Source organism: Papio anubis, chromosome 10 (genome assembly GCF_008728515.1).
Source record: "Papio anubis isolate 15944 chromosome 10, Panubis1.0, whole genome shotgun sequence".
Classification (NCBI taxonomy): domain Eukaryota; kingdom Metazoa; phylum Chordata; class Mammalia; order Primates; family Cercopithecidae; genus Papio; species Papio anubis.
The window spans coordinates 110,865,373-110,884,331 of NC_044985.1; the positions used below are offsets into that span (position 1 = coordinate 110,865,373).

Consider the following 18,959-nt stretch of genomic DNA (forward strand, 5'->3'; position numbering starts at 1 on the left):
ATCTAGGAGATATATATATATATATATATATATATATGTCTAGAGATATATATATAGAGAGATATATATATATCTAGGATATATATATATCCTATATATAGAGAGATATATATAGATATATAAATCTAGGGAATATATGTGTGTGTGTGTGTGTGTATATATATATATATATAGAGAGAGAGAGAGAGAGAGAGAGAGATGGATTCTCTCTCTGCAACTCAGGCTGGTGTGCAGTGGTGCTATCTTGGCTCACTGCAGCCTCTGCCTCCCAGGTTCAAGCAATTCTCCTGCCTGAGCCTCCTGAGTAGCTGGGATTACAGGCACCCACCAGCTCACCTGGCTAATTTTTGTATTTTTAGTAGAGACTGAGTTTCACCATGTTGGCCAGGCTGGTCTCGAACCCCTGACCTCAAGTGATCCACGTGCCTTGGCCTCCCGAACTACTGGGATTACAGGCGTCAGCTATCATGCCTCGCCAAAATACACATTTTACATCTTTATATACATATATATATATTCTATATATACATATATATTTTATATATACATATATATAATATAAGCATGTGTGTTATGCCTCAAATACTGGAAACAATGTGTGTGATACACCTTAAATACAGAATAAGAGATTTTATGTCAAACCATTCTCTAATATCATGTCATAGAATATAGAAATACGTAGATCAAGGGAGGTGGTGGGATTACAAATCAAATACATTCTTATGCATTACCTTGAGAAGATGCATAGATAGACTCCATCATCCTCCACCCCTGTGAGTAAAAGCCTAACAAGTCCTTTCCCCTCCTGCATGAGAATTTGACTTTTGGTTCACTGTCTGGTTCTGTTCCTCTCATAAAAATTAGATTGTCAACTACATTTCTAGGCAGTATTGCTTATAGTAAAATCAATCCCCAGCTGCAAAATTTGCATCTGGTCTGGAAGCACTGTGGGAAAGCTGCATCAAGGGTTCCCTCACTGGCAATCCCTGGTGGGGTCCTCAAAAGCTGTGCAGTGGATAACAGCTCTCATGGGGAATGAGGCTTTCAAGTCAGAGCTGCCTCCATGTCCACCATATGTGGGTCTCATCCCTTCTTGCACCCCACCGGATTGAACAGCTGCAAGGACTCTCAAATGCAAGGAATATCTGACACTGTCCTGCTGGCATTTTGAGTGATCTTTTATCCTTCTACATGGCCTGGTCTCAGATGTGGTCTACAACAGTCTTATGGATCTGGATTGTTTCAATGAATCTAGGAAGACCTCAGCAAATGTTGAAATTCCTCTTCCAGTTTGATCTATATAGACACAGCTTTTTCACAATTAGATGAGTACTTTATGACAATGTCCACTCAGTGACAATGATTTCTAAGTAGTTCCTTAAGGGGAAGAATGAATTAAGCAGAGATTACCAAGCCTAAAGCAGAGATCATTCACGTACTTGTGACCAGGAGAAAAGTCAGAAAGCTATAAACACCATCTAAGCCAATTTCCAGGCTTCTCTCTCTTATTCACTTGGATTCTGCCTGAAGGGTTTCCTGTAGAATCAGGACATGGTCTTTCCCTGTTGCAACACTCTCAATGGCTTCCCATTATATATGGCAGGCAGCACAGGTCGGTGGAAATAGCATGCACTTTGAAATAAGACAAAGTTTCACTCCTATTTTGCCTATTTGACAGATGGGTGGTCTTGAATATCAGATGCTAAGCCTCCATTTTCTTATGGTAAAATTGGAAAGGTATTGCTTTTCAGAGGACTGCTGTTATGAGGGAACCATCTAGCCTGGTTTCTGTGATATTGTAAGCATTCAGAAATACTGCATATATTTAAGATATTTTAAGTTCCTAAGCATTGGACCATCTCATCCTCTTCTTTTATGACCTTAATCACATACACATGGTATCCACCCAAAGCATGTCTGAAAAATGCAGCAACATCCTTTATCAGTGACATTTTCCATCAGCCAATGCCTTGACTCTGTGGGTTTGCACTAGTTCACCCTTTCACCCTCACTACTTCCCCCGTGTGCATCTTCTCCAGGAAACAGAATTGATGCTAAACACTGGGATCCGAGCTCCATCCTCCACCCCACAGAGTCAACTGAACACACCTAAAATCAGTGGGGCCCTTCTAAGATACAAGTTTCTCTGAAGAAAATAAACACCATGAGAATGATATAAAGACTGAGGACTGAAAGTCTTGCTAGGACTGAACTGCCACTGAGGATTTTAGACCATCTCCAATGATGCTATACCTTTTATAACAATCATCTTTCCATGTCAGGGTACCAAAGCTGACTCTGATTTATGGCATGTTGATATTTTACTGAATTTCAGCTTGGCAAATAGAGAAGGGGGAAATAGTTGCTTGTATGACCATATAAGAAAGTGAAATTCTGAGAATTCTACATACTGGGAGTCCTGGATCCCCTTTTTCTCCAGCATGTCCATCCAGACCATGTGATCCTGGCTGCCCTGGAAATCCTGGGGGCCCATCAGGACCTCTTTCTCCTCTGTGCCCTGGGAATAGAGGTCAAAAGATATTCAAGCTCTTATCAGCCGGGGTTAAAGTAGGATAGAGAGGACAAAAAATAAAGAAAATGACCTTGATCCTGGGTTGGTACAGTTTCCTGTGTATCTCAATTGCCCAAGTCACATAAAACATGCCAAAGCCAGAGGGGAGAATGACAACTGCTAGAACCATCGAATCTCTTTAGTTGGGAAAAGCTCCTTTTCCCTTTTCCCATTCCAACAAGGAGCTGGTGTGTAAAGGTGTCAATCACAGAATTTTCCCCTACTTGTGTGATGCCAAGCACAGCACTCTATCCCTGGCCATCGGAAAGGGGGAATGGTCTGCCGTTGGGTACTTACCCTAAGCTAATCAATCCTTTCTGAAATTATTTTTCTATTTGGAACTGACAAAGCAGGGCTCTCTCCATCTCTGGATGTAAGAACTTAGAGCTGCCTGGGGGTATGAAAATTGGTCTGATGGGAGAAAATATAGATGGTGGAATGTGAGATGAAAGATGCAGGGAGAGCCTCTTGATGCCACTGGAGGCCCGGATCTGGTTGTCCCAATGCAAACCTGTGATGGTTAATATTAAGTGTCAACTTGATTGGAATGAAGGATGCCTACATAGCTGGTAAAGGGTTGTTGCTGGGTGTGTCTGTGAGGGTGTTGCCAGAGAAGATTAACATTTGAGTCAGTGGACTGCGACAGGAAGTCCTACTCCCAGTGTGGGTGGGCACCATCCAATTAGCTGCCAGCACAGCTGGAACAAAGCAGGTGGAAGAAGGTGGGATAGGCTGGCTTGCTGAGTCTTCTGGCTTTCGTCTTTCTCCTGTGCAGAATGCTTCCTGCCCTTGGTCATCAGTCTCCAGATTCTTCCACCTTTGGACTCTTAAATTTACACCAGTAGTTTGCCAGGGCTCTGGTGCCTTCAGCCACAGACCGAGGGCCACACTGTTGGCTTCTCTACTTTTGAGGGTTTTGGACTCAAAAGTAGGAAAACCACTACTTTTAGGGCTGAGCCACTTCTGGCTTCCTTGCTCCTCAGCTCGCAGACAGCCTATAGTGGGGTTTCGCCTTGCGATCATATGAGTCAATTCTCTTTAATAAACTCCTTTTCATATATACGTATATCCTATTAGTTCTGTCCCTGGAGAACTCTTACTGATAAAAGACCCTACCTTTTAATCTTTCACATTTTGTTTAGGTCAGTACATTATTTAAAAAAAAAAAAAAACTATTTCAAGCTGGGTTTCTTTCATTTACAACTAAAATATTATAGACTACTATAGAACACTGGAATGCGGTGAATAAACATCAGCCAAGCCAAAGGAGGGCCTGAGTCAAACCCAAGTTCACTATAATGAAGATGTGAATGTGTGGCTGAAGGAATATTTACATTTTCAAATAAGAGACGGGGGATTTGGCTCAACATTCATACAACCTTATGAAGGGCAGAAGTATTTTTGTAAGTAAGCTCAACCATCCTAAATTGTATAGAATTGATCTATGGTCACAGGGGAAATTACTGCAAGAGGAGGGTCCATACATCATTAAAGTGATGGATTATGCTCACCTTTAACTCTTGATATGACCACGTCACCCTTCGCCCCTTTGTTGCCGGGTGGTCCGGGGGCACCAGGCTTTCCCTTGGTGAAAAATAAGAGCAACAAATTAGATTAATTGTGATGGATCAACAGTTCCATCTGTACATATTGAATCTCTCTCTTCCTGCCTTCTAAATCTCTTGTTAAAGATTCCAGCTTGGCATTCTTGTTCTCACCCCCTTCCCTGCCTTCCAAGGTAGTCCTATCTTGCCAAATTGAGGCTCTTAAACTGCATGTAAAATGCAAACGCTGGTGAAACCCGAATAAGGTCTGCACCTGAGTTAAGAGGACAGTTTCCTGGTTTTGACAGTGTACTGTGGTTATGTAAATATGGTTAGGCATATGTATCATGCGGGAAGCTAGGGGAAGCATACATGGGAACTTTATGACTGTGCAACCTCTTGTGAGTCAACTACCTCAAATTAAAATTTATAATTAATTTTTGTCATTATCGTGGGCTTTGTAATGTGAAACGGAGAGGAAAGAAGAGAGTGGGATAACCACAAGAGTTGCCACTAGAGCTGAAGGTAGAGGTTTAGGGATAAGTTTGTGATGAAAAGGCGTGCAAGTGATGTGCTGCTAAGGAAAGTTGATGAGCAGGAGAAGAGGAAATAAGAACCTTTTCTGAAGCTAATATATTTATTACGTATAACAGGTAAATAGCTAATTTTGGCTGACAGGCTTGTGATCTCTTAACCTAATTTGAGTCATGCTTTTTAAGTGTTACATATTACTGAATATCAAACCATGTCAAAAATATGGGAACCTGGCTGGGCACAGTGGCTCACATCTCTAATCCCAGCACTTTGAGAGGCCGAGGAAGGTGGATCACTTGAGGCCAAGAGTTCGAGACTAGCCTAACCAACGTGGTGAAATCCCGTTCCTACTAAAAATACAAAAATTAGCTGGACGTGATGGTGCGCACCTGTAGTCATAGCTACTTGGGAGGCTGAGGCCTAAGAATCACTTGAACCCAGGAGGCGGAGGTTGCAGTGAGCTGAGATCGTGCCACTGTACTCCAACCTGGGTGACAGAGCAAGACTCTGTGTCAAAAAATATTATATATATTTTTTGACACAGAGTCTATTATACATATATATGCATATATAAACATACATGTATATATAAACATATATGTATGTATATATAAACATGTGCATATATAAACATATATATGTTTATATATAAACACATATATATGAATCTATTGTCAGTATATTAGGGTGGCCAAGCACCATATCAAATATCATTATAGAAACACCCTACAGAGCCCAAGATTACTTCCCTAGTGATATCAATAACCAAAAAACCACAGCAAAGAAATAGGAGAGAGGTAAAAATGACTGAGCAGGCCAGTTCCTTTGCTCACACAGATGCCACTACCTTGTCTTATTTTCTTTTTCTTTTTTTTTCTTTTTTTGAGATAGTGTCTCACTTCATCCCCCAGGCTGCAGTGCAGTGGCGCAACCATAACTCACTGTGGCCTTAAACTCCTGGGCTCAAGCGATCCTCCTGCCTCAGCCTCTCAGGTAGCAGGACTGCAGGTACATGCCACCATGACTGGCTAATTGGATTTTACCTTTTTGTGTGTAGAGATGGGGTCTTGCTGTATTGCCCCGGCTGGTCTCAAACGCCTAGCCTTAAGGGATCCTGCTGCCTCTGAAAGTGTTGAGATTACAGGAGTGAGCCACCACACCTGGTCTTGTCTTATTTTCACACAATCTAACAATGTATTCAAACAAGCTTAACTATCTTTTTTTTAACTGGCCCTACTAATTTATAAGCTGAGAGCTACAGAGGGGAGGAGAGTACCAGCAGAGATGAGCACACTGGCATCAGCAATCATCAGGCAGCAACAGTGAAGAGGAAGCCAAAAATGCACATAACAGGCATTAAAAACTCAAATGGACAAAAGGGTTGGGAGCCATTTCATACAGAGAAAAAAAATGTCCACACATAACTCAACATCTCTGATATCACTCTAGTATAGCATCCTGTTTGTAGCAATGTCTGTGAACCATCAAAAAGGTGGGTAGAACCAATTTCTTAGTATAAATCAAGACATTAGAAAGAATTAGAAATCATAAAGTGCTAATGTAGGTTGAGTTGAGTTTTGTTTTAATTCTTATTTTTACTATATATGCTAGTCATAAGTAGCAATGGGGCCTGGCCAAAGTGTATGTCATATGGTGTCCCACCCAAGAAATGGATAAAGAAAATGGCCTTCTGATGAATAAATTATCAGGACAGAAAACCGTTCACATAGCATTTGGACCAATTTCTTTCCAGAAAGATAAAAAAGTGGAATGCTTAATAAAGAAGACTTTGGTACTTTGGAAGAATGAACCCACCCCCAGGAGACTGAGCAGTTTATTACTCAGCACACTGGAGACTTCAAATGTATGAAGAATTGCTCTAATGCTCTGTAGGTGTTGAATTTTAAGTACTCGAGTAGATCATAGACTTATTTGAGCTACTAAGGAAAAAAATTATTAGTGCTGCTTTTGGATTTCATTAAAGAAACATTTACTGAAAACATTACTGAACCATTACCAAACCATTACTAAATGGCTTAGTAAATGTTACTAAACATTACTAAACCATTACTGTAGTTTTCTTTGAAAACTACAAAGAACCAGGCATTAGTCTGAGTACTGAGAATACAGCAGTTAACTAGCGAAATAAACGTGTAATCTAAGAGATTCCTAGGGTTCTCAGCAGCTTCAGATAGAGAGCTACTTTTTACAATCTTAAGACCTGAGATCACCAAATACTTGTGTTACTCTAACAACGGAAGCCCAGTAGCAACAAAAACTCCTCTCTGGGCAGGGTGCAGCAGCTCATGCCTGTAATCCTAGCACTTTGGGAGGCTGAAGTGGTAGGATCACCTGAGGTCAGGAGTTCGAGACCAGCCTGACCAAAAAGGTGAAACCCTGTCTCTACTAAAAATACAAAATTAGCTGGATATGGTGGCACATGCCTATAGTCCCAGCTACTTGAACGGCTGAGGCAACAGAATCACCTGAACCCAGGAGGCAGAGGTTGCAATGAACCGAGATTGCGCCACTGCACTCCAGCCTGGGTGACAAGAGTGAAATTCCACCAAAAGAAAAAAACAAAAAAAACACCTCCTCTCTGCCAGGTATGTCCTAGTTGTTCAGTCTAGATAAGGGACATCAACTGCAGATGCCCACAGGGGCAGCACCTGTCCAGTCCAAGGGGAACAGGTGGGTGGGCATTGGGGGAGTCAGCCCACAGCCACAGCAGCAGTGGGAACACAATAACCTTGTGCTCATAAACTTCTAATGTCTCAGGAGAAGCCATAAACCTCACATTAATAATTCAAAAACAAACACCACAAGGACACAACCAAACATTCCAGCAGGTCAGAAATAGTTCATATATTAGTCCATTTTTGTATCACTATAAAGAAATACCTGAGGCCGGGTAATTGATACAGAAAAGGAGCTCATGGTTCTGCAGGCTGTACAAGCCTGGCACTGGCATCTGCTCAGCTTCTGGTAAGGCCTCAGGAAGCTTCCAATCATGGCGGAAGGTGAAGCGGGAAGCCAGTGTATCACATGGTGAGAGAGGGAGCAAGAGAGGAAAGTGGAGGTTCCAGACTCTTTTACACAATCAGATCTCCTGTGAACTAACTGAGCAAGAACTCACTCATCACCAAAGGGATGGAGCTGAGCCATTCATGAGGGATCCGCCCCCATGACTCAAACACCTCCCACCAGGCCCCACCTCAAACACTGGGGATTACATTTCAACATGAGATTTGGAGGGGGCACACATCCAAACTTTATCAGCCTGTGACAGTTTGCGACCTTTGGCTCGCTCTGCAGCCTCCTGGGCTTTAATTCACTGGTGTGTACCTTATACAGTGTGCAAAACACATGACTCAATCAAATTCTTACCAACAAGCCTCTAAGCTGGTGTTCTTATATCCATTTTATAAATGCTGCAAGTAAAACTCAGAAGACTGCAGAGCTCCCAAAAGTCGGAGATGGGATCTGAAGCTGGTCCACTTGCTCCTAGGCCCTAGTGCCTTACACTAGAGCATGCTGGCCGGAAATCCCATCCTAAGGAACGCTGTCAGACTAAGGCAATGAATGCAAAGACTTGGTCCAATTATACAAACAATTGCAAAGAACTTAAGCCTACTTTTCTGTTTTCTACTTTTCTACCAATCTGTGGCTGCTAGGGCCAGAGACCAGCAGACCATCTCCAGAGCGAGGAGATGTAGGGAGGATGGAGAGACCCCAAGAGCGAGGGTACCCCATAGTCTGCACTGTCTTTCATGCTGTCTCTTCTGTCTGCCCTTCCTTTCCTCCTTTCCTTTCTTTACTTCCCTCCTTCCTTTCCTTCTTTCTTTCCCTTCCTTTTCTTCTCTCCCTTCCCCTTCTTCTCCCCCTCTCCTCCCTTCTCTACCCTTTCCTTCCCTAGTGCCCCATGGTATGACCCTGGTCCCTGACTATGACCACAGTGTAATGAATTTAATGCAGAGAAGCCATATGGACAGAATCATATACACAATAGACATCAGAAACGTGGCCAGCCTACAAAGGAAAGCCCTATGGAGCAATTGAATTAAGTACACCTCAGCCATGATAACCCTAGATAAACAAGCAGTCCTCATTCAAAGATGTTAGCCCTAAGTAGCAACTCAACAGGAAGCCACAAAAATATTTTAGAGCCATTAAAATCTTCACTAAGAAGGTTAAGTAACAACCACATACAAAAATGGCTACAGTAAAATGTTGAATTTAAAAAGGAGACAATAAAATGCAAACTACTTAACAATTGCAACCATGCTTATGCACATACATGCATTAAGGACCTAGCTTCCTATTGAGTAGAGGTTGCCAGTGCGCTTTGTACATGTGAGAAGGGTGCTGCTGGGACACCTTAATCATTAACTTCACTTAAGGCCCTCAGGTTGGAACCTCATTTTCATGAGATTTCCTGGGGAAAATGGGAGAAAGTCCTTTGGGGGCTTGATGGTCAAGTTCCAGGCCATCCCAGGATTGAACCTTGCTAATAAGGAGGGGACAGAGGGCTCTCTCCATTCTCCAGGGGAGTACCCCAGTGGGCAGTGCTTTTATTCTGAGCAATCAGACAGCTGAGAGGCTTTGCCTCAACATGGGTTATCTGTAACTTTCACCAAATGAGAACCATCTTGAGATAAATCTCATCTACTCTCTGGCACAATATCACATAAACTCTGACAAAGCCAGTATTTATATCCTCAGCCCGAACTTCTCATCTGAATCCTTAAGTTGAATATCATCCTGCTGCCTACTTGACTTCTTGACTTGATTGTCTAACAGGCACCTCAAACCTGAAATGTCTCAAATAGTACTGCTTTCTTTCCTCACCCAGTGGCCACTCCTTCCATTGCCTTCCCATCTCAGTACATGGCAACTGCCTTCCTCCAGTGGCTCAAACAAAAAACCTTGGTTCTGTCCCTTATTTTTCTTTTCCTTATATCCTATGTCCAATCTAACAGCCAACCTGTTGGCTCTATCTTCAAAATATATCCAGAATCTGACCACCTTGCACCACACCCACTACCACCACATTAAGGCATTGGCTGTGGTATCTCAACAGGATTACACAGCAGCCTCCCAGTTCATCTCCCAGCCAAAGTCCCTTGTCCATATGGTCTGTGCTCCACAGAGCAACCGGGGTGAGTGATCCATTTAAAACTATTGTCTCGCTCTTCTTAAAACTCTCCCCTGGCTGTTCCATGTAGTCTAGAGTAAAGGCTCAGACCTGACCCATCTGTAAAGCCCCGTGCTCTGCGGCCCTTGCGAACCTCCAGCCAGTTCCCTGACTTCATCTCCTGCTCTGGCCCTCTCTCTCTTCTCTCCAGCTACAACAGATGGTGATGGCATTTATCACCACAAGATATGCTGGGTATTTACTTGATGATCTGTTAGATGGTCTGTGTCCTCTCTGAAGCTCTAGGAGGGCAGAGACTGGGCTCTGGTCCCTGCTGTATCCCCAGCACCTGAAACAAGCCCTAGAACATAGTAGGCACTCAATAATACTAATTAGTTGAATAAGTAAACAAAGGATGAATGGATGAATAAATACACTGTTTTTGTAGTCGTTAACATAATGTTTATAGGTTCAAAACATAAAGCAGATATCACACTATAAATTAGAAAGAGGCATCTCGATTTTTAGGTCTACATGTCTGGTATGGTTTGGCTTTGTGACCCCACCCAAATCTCATCTCGAATTGTAATCGCCATAATCCCCATGTGGCGAGGGAGGGACCAGATGGGAGGTGACTGGATCATGGGGAGGGTTTCCCCCATGCTGTTCTCACAATAGTGAGTGAGTTCTCATGAGATCTGATAGTTTTACAAGGGACTCTTCCCCGTTCATGCTGTCACCTGTTGTCGTGTAAGACATGCCTGCTTCCCCTTCTGCCATGATTGTAAGTTTCCTGAGGCTCCCCACCCATGCAGAACGGTGAGTCAGTGAAACCTCTTTCCTTAATAAATCACCTAGTCTTGCGTAGTATCTTTATGGTGGTGTAAAAACAGACTGATACGGTGTCTCTTTTAACTGGAAAGATGACTGATAAGAGGTACTCACTGGTAGCCCTGGAGGTCCTTCAGCACCAGGAGGTCCTGGGTCACCTTTTGTTCCAAGCCAGCCAGGGAGCCCCAAGTCTCCCTTACTCCCCTGCCTCCCGGGAAGTCCTGGAGGTCCAGGGGGGCCCATGGGACCAGGCTCACAGGCACAGAGTCCTTCATTTCCTAGACAGAGGATCAATGGCAGATTTGTCATCTTTCCTGAATAAAATCCCCAATAAGGGCTTTACTGTACAAAACCAATAGCATAAATGAAGAACAAAGAGTCCGATATGCACTTATTGCAGACAATTGAGAGCACGTTTTGTGGGGGCTGGGTGTAGCATGGGGCACTGCGTGGGGTGCCTAGGCATGGGATGTAAGGTGGGCATACCATTTCTAAACAAATGGAGGCTTTTGTTCCTTAATAAATTTATCCTGACAAATTCTAGAGAAAAGCTGATATCCAATTCTACTGAAGAGACATTAAAAATGATACAACTTTTTTATTTTTAAAAGTTTAAAAGCCTGTCCTTTGGTTCCTGCTGAAAAAAAAAAAAAAACTGAAAAAATTAATTGGTGTGTGCACACACCCTAAACAATTAAGGAGACAAAATAATATGTGAAGAAGGATTTTGACTGCATTGAATATTATAATTGATAATTCACCACAATGCATTTTCCAATTATCAGGACTTTTTGTCTTAAACAAATGTCTTCAGGGTAGTCAGATTCCTCATCTGTGTTGATGCTGTCACACCCACCTGACTCCGCTGCCCAAAACGACTCCAAACAATTTAGAGTGGAGAAACAGAGAGACAGGCAATTGATGGGTCTTGGAAATATAGGTCCCACAAGAATCAAACATCAGTACTCTCCTCCTATCACTGCCACTCTCAAGGAATCAAGAGTACCTCGTGTGCAAAGTCACCATTTGCAGGCAAAATGCATGGCAGGTAAATGTTTCCTTTATATTCTAAGACACGAGGCTTTGACTTTTCAGTGATTTGTAATCTCATAGCACTTAATGGAGTACTCTAGTGGGTGACTAAGGTAAGTAACAAATCTGAATGAAATGCCACATTACACGTCTCAGAAATACCCCCAATCGTCCAGGTACAGTTGTCTTCTAGAAATTCTACATTTGGTGCCTACTTGCCTTTTTCTCCTTTTGAGCCTCTTCCTCCTGGGGGACCCACTTTGCCTTTTATTCCTTGTGGTCCAGGGTTCCCAACACTACAGTATGTCACTGTCAAGGGGGTAAGGGATGGGCAGAGAGAATCACATAATTTTTCTGACTGTCTTCTATAGAACAAGTGACTTTTGCACTCACATCCTCCCCCATGTGTTTCCTTTCCCAACCCCATTCTTTGCTCCCTTGTTTTCCTAGGATTCTTTCTGTCTGAAATAAGAATATACACACCTATAGATGATGCAGTGGTTATGCCATGCTTTTGCTACCATAACCATTGATAAAGCCAACCCTAATTTCAGCCCTACCCTAAATTAATGGGTTGCAAAACAAGATAATGGACAACAAAACAAAACAAATTAAAAAAATGGAGCCAGTGTGTGGCAAAGATATTCCTCCTCTCAGTGATCAATTCTTAGCTAAGGAAGAAAATGTAAAAGCAGAGTTTGTAAAAACAAAATTTCAGAGATGTCAGTTAAAGATGACAGATAAAATGCAAACAGTTTGGCATCCTCCCCAAATCCCAGTAGAGTAAAAGAATATTATAAAAAAGCATAAACCAGCCTGGTGCAGTGACTCACACCTGTAATCCCAGCACTTTGGGAGGCTGAGGTGGATGGATTGCTTGAGAAGGTCAGGAGTTCGAGACCAGCCTGGCCAACATGGTAAAACCCTATTAAATCACAAAAATTAGCCAGCCACAGTGGTGTGTGCCTGTAATCCCAGCTACTTGAGAGGCCAAGGCAGGAGAATAGCTTGAACCTGGCAGGCAGAGGTTGCAGTGAGCTGAGACCGCACCACTCTACTCCAGCCTGAGTGACAGAATGAGACTCCATCTCAAAATAAATAATAAGAAAGTAAATAAATAAATAAAAATAAGCATAAACCCACAGGACAAGGAAAAAAAGGAGAGGAACCAACAACAACAAGTAAAAGAACTTGGCAGATCCTTGAAAAAAAAAAAAAAAGCTGAATTTGAAGCAGGAAGCTTAGAAAGCTGAGAAAGAACCTGATTTACTCCAGAGATGTCTCCTAAATTTCGGGAATCTGTACCTCTGGAATAAGAACAACAGTGAGGTCCAAAACAGGATGATTTGTTTAAAAAAACAGACCAAAAGATCCCCTTCCTGCAACTGGCAGCAGAAAAAGAAAAGACTCCCCATTACCTCTATCAAAAAAACCTAGAAGAAACACGCATCGCAGCAAGCTATTTTAATTTATTTTATAATTAAAACAGATGACAGAGAGTATTGTATCCCTGAAACACAAACAGCCTGCTACAAAAGGAAACATTAAAAGAGAACAACAACAATTGAAAATCCTTGAAATTAAAATAGATATAGATATAGATACAGATATAGATCATGATAGCAGAGATTTAAAAATTCAGGAGGAGGGTTGTAACGTAGAATTGAGGAAATCTCCCAGAAAGTGTTTCAGAAAAATAAACAGGTGGAGAGTAATAGAGTAAAGATTAAAAAAAAAAAAAAAAAAAAAAAAAAGACATGTCGGATTGATTTCCTGACAGAGTCCAGAAAGAGAAAAAAAGAGGAAAAAAATGGAGGAGACAATGTTTTCAAAGGACACTTGATCTCTTCTCAGCCTTTTGGCTAAGATCAAATGCAAAGAAACACTTGAAGAAAATTTTTCAGAAATGAAGGATATAGGGCCAGGCATGGTGGCTCACAGCTATAATCCCAGCACTTTGGGAGGCTGAAGCTGGCAGATCACCTGGGGTCAGGAGTTTGAGACCACCCTGGCCAACATAGTGAAACCCTGTCTCTATTAAAAAATGCAAAAAATTATCTGGGTGTGATGGCATGTGCCTGTCATCCCAGCTACTCAGAAGGCTAAGGTAGGCAAATCGCTTGAACCAAGGAGGCAGAGGTTGCAGTGAACCAAGATTGCATCACTGCACTCCAGCCTGCGCAAGAGTAAGACTCTGTCTCAGAAAAAAGAATGAGAGGAGAGGAGGAGAGGGAGGAGAGGGAGGAGAGGGGAGGAGAGGGGAGGAGAGGGCAGGGGACAGGGGAGGGGAGGAGAGGGCAGGGGACAGGAGAGGAGAGGAAAGGAGAGGAGAAAGAAAAGACATGAAGGCTATGTGCTGGGTTAAAACTGCCCACTGACTGTGTGCAAGCCAGTAGAAATGTACACACACTAAGGCAAATCAAGTGGAATTTAAGACCCTGGAAACAAACAAAAAAAGAGCTCCTATCCAGAAAGGAAAACGGATTTCAAACCCAAAAAGTCAAGTATCTAAATGTTATGAGTTCTCGGTAGCCAGCACTGGAAGCTAGGAAACAATAGAAAATGCCCTCAAAATCCTGAGGAAGAAAGATTTCCTACCTAAAATTTTATACTCAGCCAAACTAGCAATCAAAGTCCACAGCAGAATAAAGGCATTTTCAGACGAGCAAGATCTCCCAACTTTTCCCTTTTATTGATACTTTTTCCCAGGAAATATAATGAGGTAGTAAGGCATTAAAAAATATATGGGAAAAAGAGGGCCCCAGAGAAAGAGAGAGGACGGAGGAAAGACTCAGAATATTGCTAAAGGAAGATCTCAAGACGGTATTCTGGCAACAAATTAAAAAATGTAATCTGACCTAATCTGAACAACTCAAAAAGCTGCAGGAGAGATTTATTCAAAGAGCTAATACTAATGGAATAGTTCATGAGTTAGAGTGTATAATGATGAAATTTAGATAATTCTGGGCAGTCTGAGGTTAAATTATAAGTATATTGAAAACCAAGCAAACAGACAAAGGAAACAAGACAACTGACAAGATGTTCTGGAAAAGCAATAATTTATACTATTATATGGCTCAGCTGGTGAATAGCCCTTATATAACCAACTATTCAGTGTAAACTCTGAATATTTATGTAACCAAAATTATGACAATAATTGTATTGTAGTTTGTGGGAGTAGAAAATGTGCACGTGTCGGGTGGGGGGTTGGCGAAAGAAAGCTAAATTCATCTTCTGTAGAGGAAAGTCAAAAGATAATGCTGAATTGGAAAAATTGAGAAATAGCAATACAAGTACATCGAATGTCAGTATAGAGGCGAATAACAAAAGATCCAGTCACATGTGTTGAAATGATTGCCCTTGGTGAGGAAGGATTAGGAGAAGGAGTTGTGGGGGACTTCAGTTGTCCATACCACGCCTTGTAGAACAGTTTGACTCTTAAACCTGAAACTGCCCTTGCAAAAATTCTCACAGTGAAAACATTGTGACAGTGAAAGAGATATCACCTAAATAACTTCATCTTGTCTTTAGCCTCTAAACTGCCCTTGGCCATTTCTGAGCATGGGCCAAGCTAACTTTGAAAGAATTTAGTATAGTTTAAATGATAATAGCCCTTCCCAAAACTAAACTGCCTTTATAATGTTAATAAAAGGCCACCAGGTAAACAAAACAAAACAAGAAGGGCCTGTATTCTGCTAAGAGGTAGGAATACTTAAATGATTAGCAGCATTATTATTCCAGAGGTCTCAAGATTTGCAACTTCCCCAATTATTCCCATAAATAATATGACTGTTATAAAACCTAAGATGGGCCTTTTGAGATGTCTTTTCAGACTTTCGTGTTTCTGATGACTGGATGGCTCCACCTAGACCCAAGACTCATGACTCAAGGATCCCGTGGCCCCCACCCAGAAGTGGATTCAGCACGTTTCATCCCCAGCCCCCTGCCTGACAAACTATCTTTACAAAACGCTAGCCTCCAAATTTTCGGAGAGGCTCATTTTAGTAATAATAAAACTCCGGTCTTCCATTTAGCCAGCTCTATGTATGTTAAATGCTTTCTCTATTGCAATTCCCCTGTCTTGACAAATCGGTTCTCTCTGGGCAGTGGGCAAAATAAGCCCACCGGGCAGTTACAAACCAAGCCCATATATAACTCTGACGAAAATTAAAACTATATTTAAAAAATGAAAATTGGTATTATTTTACAAAGTTCTATCATTTACACCGAAACTCCTAACCAAATGATTGCACATACTTTAATTGATGTGAAAGTCCAACTTCTGTTTATTTGTTTGTAAAAGACTACCAACTTAGCTCACAAAACATCATATAACTTTTAAAATATTTAAAAACTACGCTTTCTGAATGACAAAAGCAGCATGAATGCTAATGGGTATGAATAAAGAGTACTTTACCACTTGATCCTGGGAGGCCCTGCAGGCCTGGTGCTCCAGGCAAGCCAGGTGATCCTGGCTTCCCTGGTTTTCCTGGAGCAGAATCAGGTCTCCCAGGAATACCAGCTTCTCCTGGAAGCCCAGGAAGACCAGGAAATCCTTGTGGCCCAGGGGGTCCTATCATGCCTGCAAGATAAATCAAGAATGAAAATTACATACTCTCAGTAAACGTCTCTGTAGAAGAAATCAACATCAGTACACACTTGCTTAGGTTATCGAATTTTTTAAAGGGAAAGAGATGGAGTTGGAGGCCATTATGCTAAATGAAATAAGCCAGACACAGAAAGACATACTGCATGATCTCACTTACGTGTGGAATCTAAAATAGTCAAACTCATAAAAGCAGAGAGTAGGATAGTGGTTGCCAGGGGCTGGGGGAAGAGACGAATGGAGTGATGTTGGTCAAAGGGTACAAAACCTTAGTCATGCAAGATGAATAAGTTCCAGAGATCTAATGTACAGCATGAAAATGATAGTTAACAATACTGTGTCTTATATTTGAAATTTGCTAAGAGGCTAGATCTAAAGTAAATCTTCTTACCACCCCCCATAAATGATAATTTTGTAGACGTGACAAATAGGTTAATTAACTGGAATGTGGTGATCATTGTACAATGTATACATATATCAAAGGATCAAGCTATGTGTCTTAAATATAAACAATTTTTATATGTCAGTGATATCTCCATAAAGCTATTTTTTAATGCTGTAGATGACAGCTTTCAGAAGTAGAAAAAAAATAAGTGATGTATAAAGTTTGCTTTGCCACAGAACAGATTACTAGTCATAAAGCAGGAGTTATAATAATTTGAATAAGCTGCATTAAAAGAAAAAAACGTAACTCAAAAATAAAGACAATATACCAGCCATTAAAATGTCTTGCCTCCTTTGAAATAAGCACATAGTGGAAAGAAATGGGTTTAGAGAATGAAATTTTCTTACCTTTTCCCCATTCTTTAGGGTTATCGGGGAAGAAACATATTTAATTAAAATGATTACTTTTTCAATCTTTCTACCTTGATAACTTGGTAAAAATAATTCAAATAAACATATTAGCATACTTAGTAGGTAAAAATATAGACCCACATAATCAACTACATAGAACATAAAATATTGCACCTATCACAGCTGCCCAGGTTGATGGGGAAGGATGGAGGTGCCTGATTTGAACTTGGCCTCTCCCTTTCCAGCCAGGGGACCTTAAGCAGGTTATTCAACTTATTGAGTAGTCTGTATATACCTTCAGAGGCTTGTTATGAGGATTAAAGAAAATAATCCATGTAAGAAGCTTAGTGTAATATCCAGCAAGAGCACATCCTCAGTGAATGTTCAGATGTTCAGTGTGTTCAGACGAGGTCAGAACAAATAATTAACAGCAGGAAATCCTGCTTCCCCTTGACATCCTACTCCCCTTGCTGCTGTCTTTGGCTTAAAGATAGCTGAAAGCTGGCCAGACCCGGTGGTTCATGCCTGTAATCCCAGTACTTTGGGAGGCCGAGGCAGGCGGATCACCTGAGGTCAGGAGTTCGAGACTAGCCTGGCCAAAATGGTGAAACCCCATCTCTACTGAAAATACAAAAATTACCTGGGCATGGTGGCAGGTGCCTATAATCCCAGCTATTTGGGAGGCTGAGGTAGGAGAATCACTTGAACCTGAGAGGCAGAGGTTGCAGTGAGCCGAGATCTTGTCATTGCACTCTTGCACTCCAGCCTGGGCAACAAAAGTGAAGCTCCATCTCAAAAAAGGAAAAAAAAAAGAGAGAGAGAGAGCTAGAAGCCTCTGTGAGAGTGGCCACCTCTCACAGCTTCCTTTTCCTAAGCGTGTCTGGCTCCAGATCCTCTCTATGGAAGACTGCGTTTTTCACTGATGCCCATCACAGGAGCTCTGTCCCACACCCTCTGGTTGAACTTTGACATTTCTCTATCAAAAGGTGGCGTGTTTCCTCCCTCTGAATAAGGCCATTAGAAAAGATGATTCAGCTTCTGCCTTGTGAGCCAAAACACTTGTGGCTGGAGTTCTGAGCTACCATATAAGCAATGATAAGAAGCTACCATATTGTAAGGAAGCCTTAGTACAGAGCCCACGCAGGGAGGCTCCTGAGACTATACAAGAGAAATCAGAGAGAGGTGTCCAGTCAGGCCCAGCCCTTCCTGAACTCTTAAACTGCAGAAAGAGTGAGAGGTACTGTACTGATTGCTATTGTTTCAAACCACGAGGTTTTAGGAAATTTTTTCAGCAAGAGATAACTGAAACCCTGTCAGTAATCAGTAATGTAGCATGTTTATTAAATTAATGGCTGTCATTATTGTGTCCATATGTGCTGGGCTTCCGTAGACTTACAAACATATGCACTCCTCGAACAACCCTGCAAAGTTTATACCGTATAGATAAGGCACAGGAAGTTTAGGCCAAATATCCGTAGTAATAATAGCTAACATATTGAATCTTTACTATACACTAGACTGCAGTCTAAAGGCTGTATACATATTATTTCTTTCACCCCAAGACCTTGTTTTACACATAAGAAAACTGATGTACTGACAGGTTTAATAAATGTCCAAGACCACACAGCTTGCGAGTAGGAGAAACTGGAACTTTTCTAGTTCATAGTGCGAATGCTTAAGTATGTCACTGCACCACATTATACTATATGACTTTCACGAAATGCTAAGGTGGGATTTGATTACAAGTGTCTGACTCTAAAATTGTGCTTATCTCATGGTAAATACTGTAGATAATTACCAAATTATCTACAAGATATTGTATGCATTGTATATATAGTAAATACTATAGATATTACCAATAATATCTATAATTACCTATAAATTATATATTCTAGTACATAATAGGACTAG

The 18,959-nt window shown here is 41.5% G+C and overlaps 1 protein-coding gene across 1 annotated transcript in view; it reads right to left on the reverse strand.

Annotated features, from left to right (window-relative positions):
* Positions 1 to 18,959, reverse strand: part of COL4A4 (collagen type IV alpha 4 chain) — a 160,015-nt gene that overhangs the window by 72,682 nt on the left and 68,374 nt on the right. The window contains exons 20-24 of the mRNA XM_031651712.1: positions 16,065 to 16,229; positions 11,867 to 11,956; positions 10,730 to 10,893; positions 4,084 to 4,156; positions 2,412 to 2,518 (exon numbers count right to left, since the gene is read on the reverse strand). Coding sequence (XP_031507572.1) covers positions 2,412 to 2,518; positions 4,084 to 4,156; positions 10,730 to 10,893; positions 11,867 to 11,956; positions 16,065 to 16,229 — 599 coding nt within the window. The remainder of the gene's footprint in view (positions 1 to 2,411; positions 2,519 to 4,083; positions 4,157 to 10,729; positions 10,894 to 11,866; positions 11,957 to 16,064; positions 16,230 to 18,959) is intronic.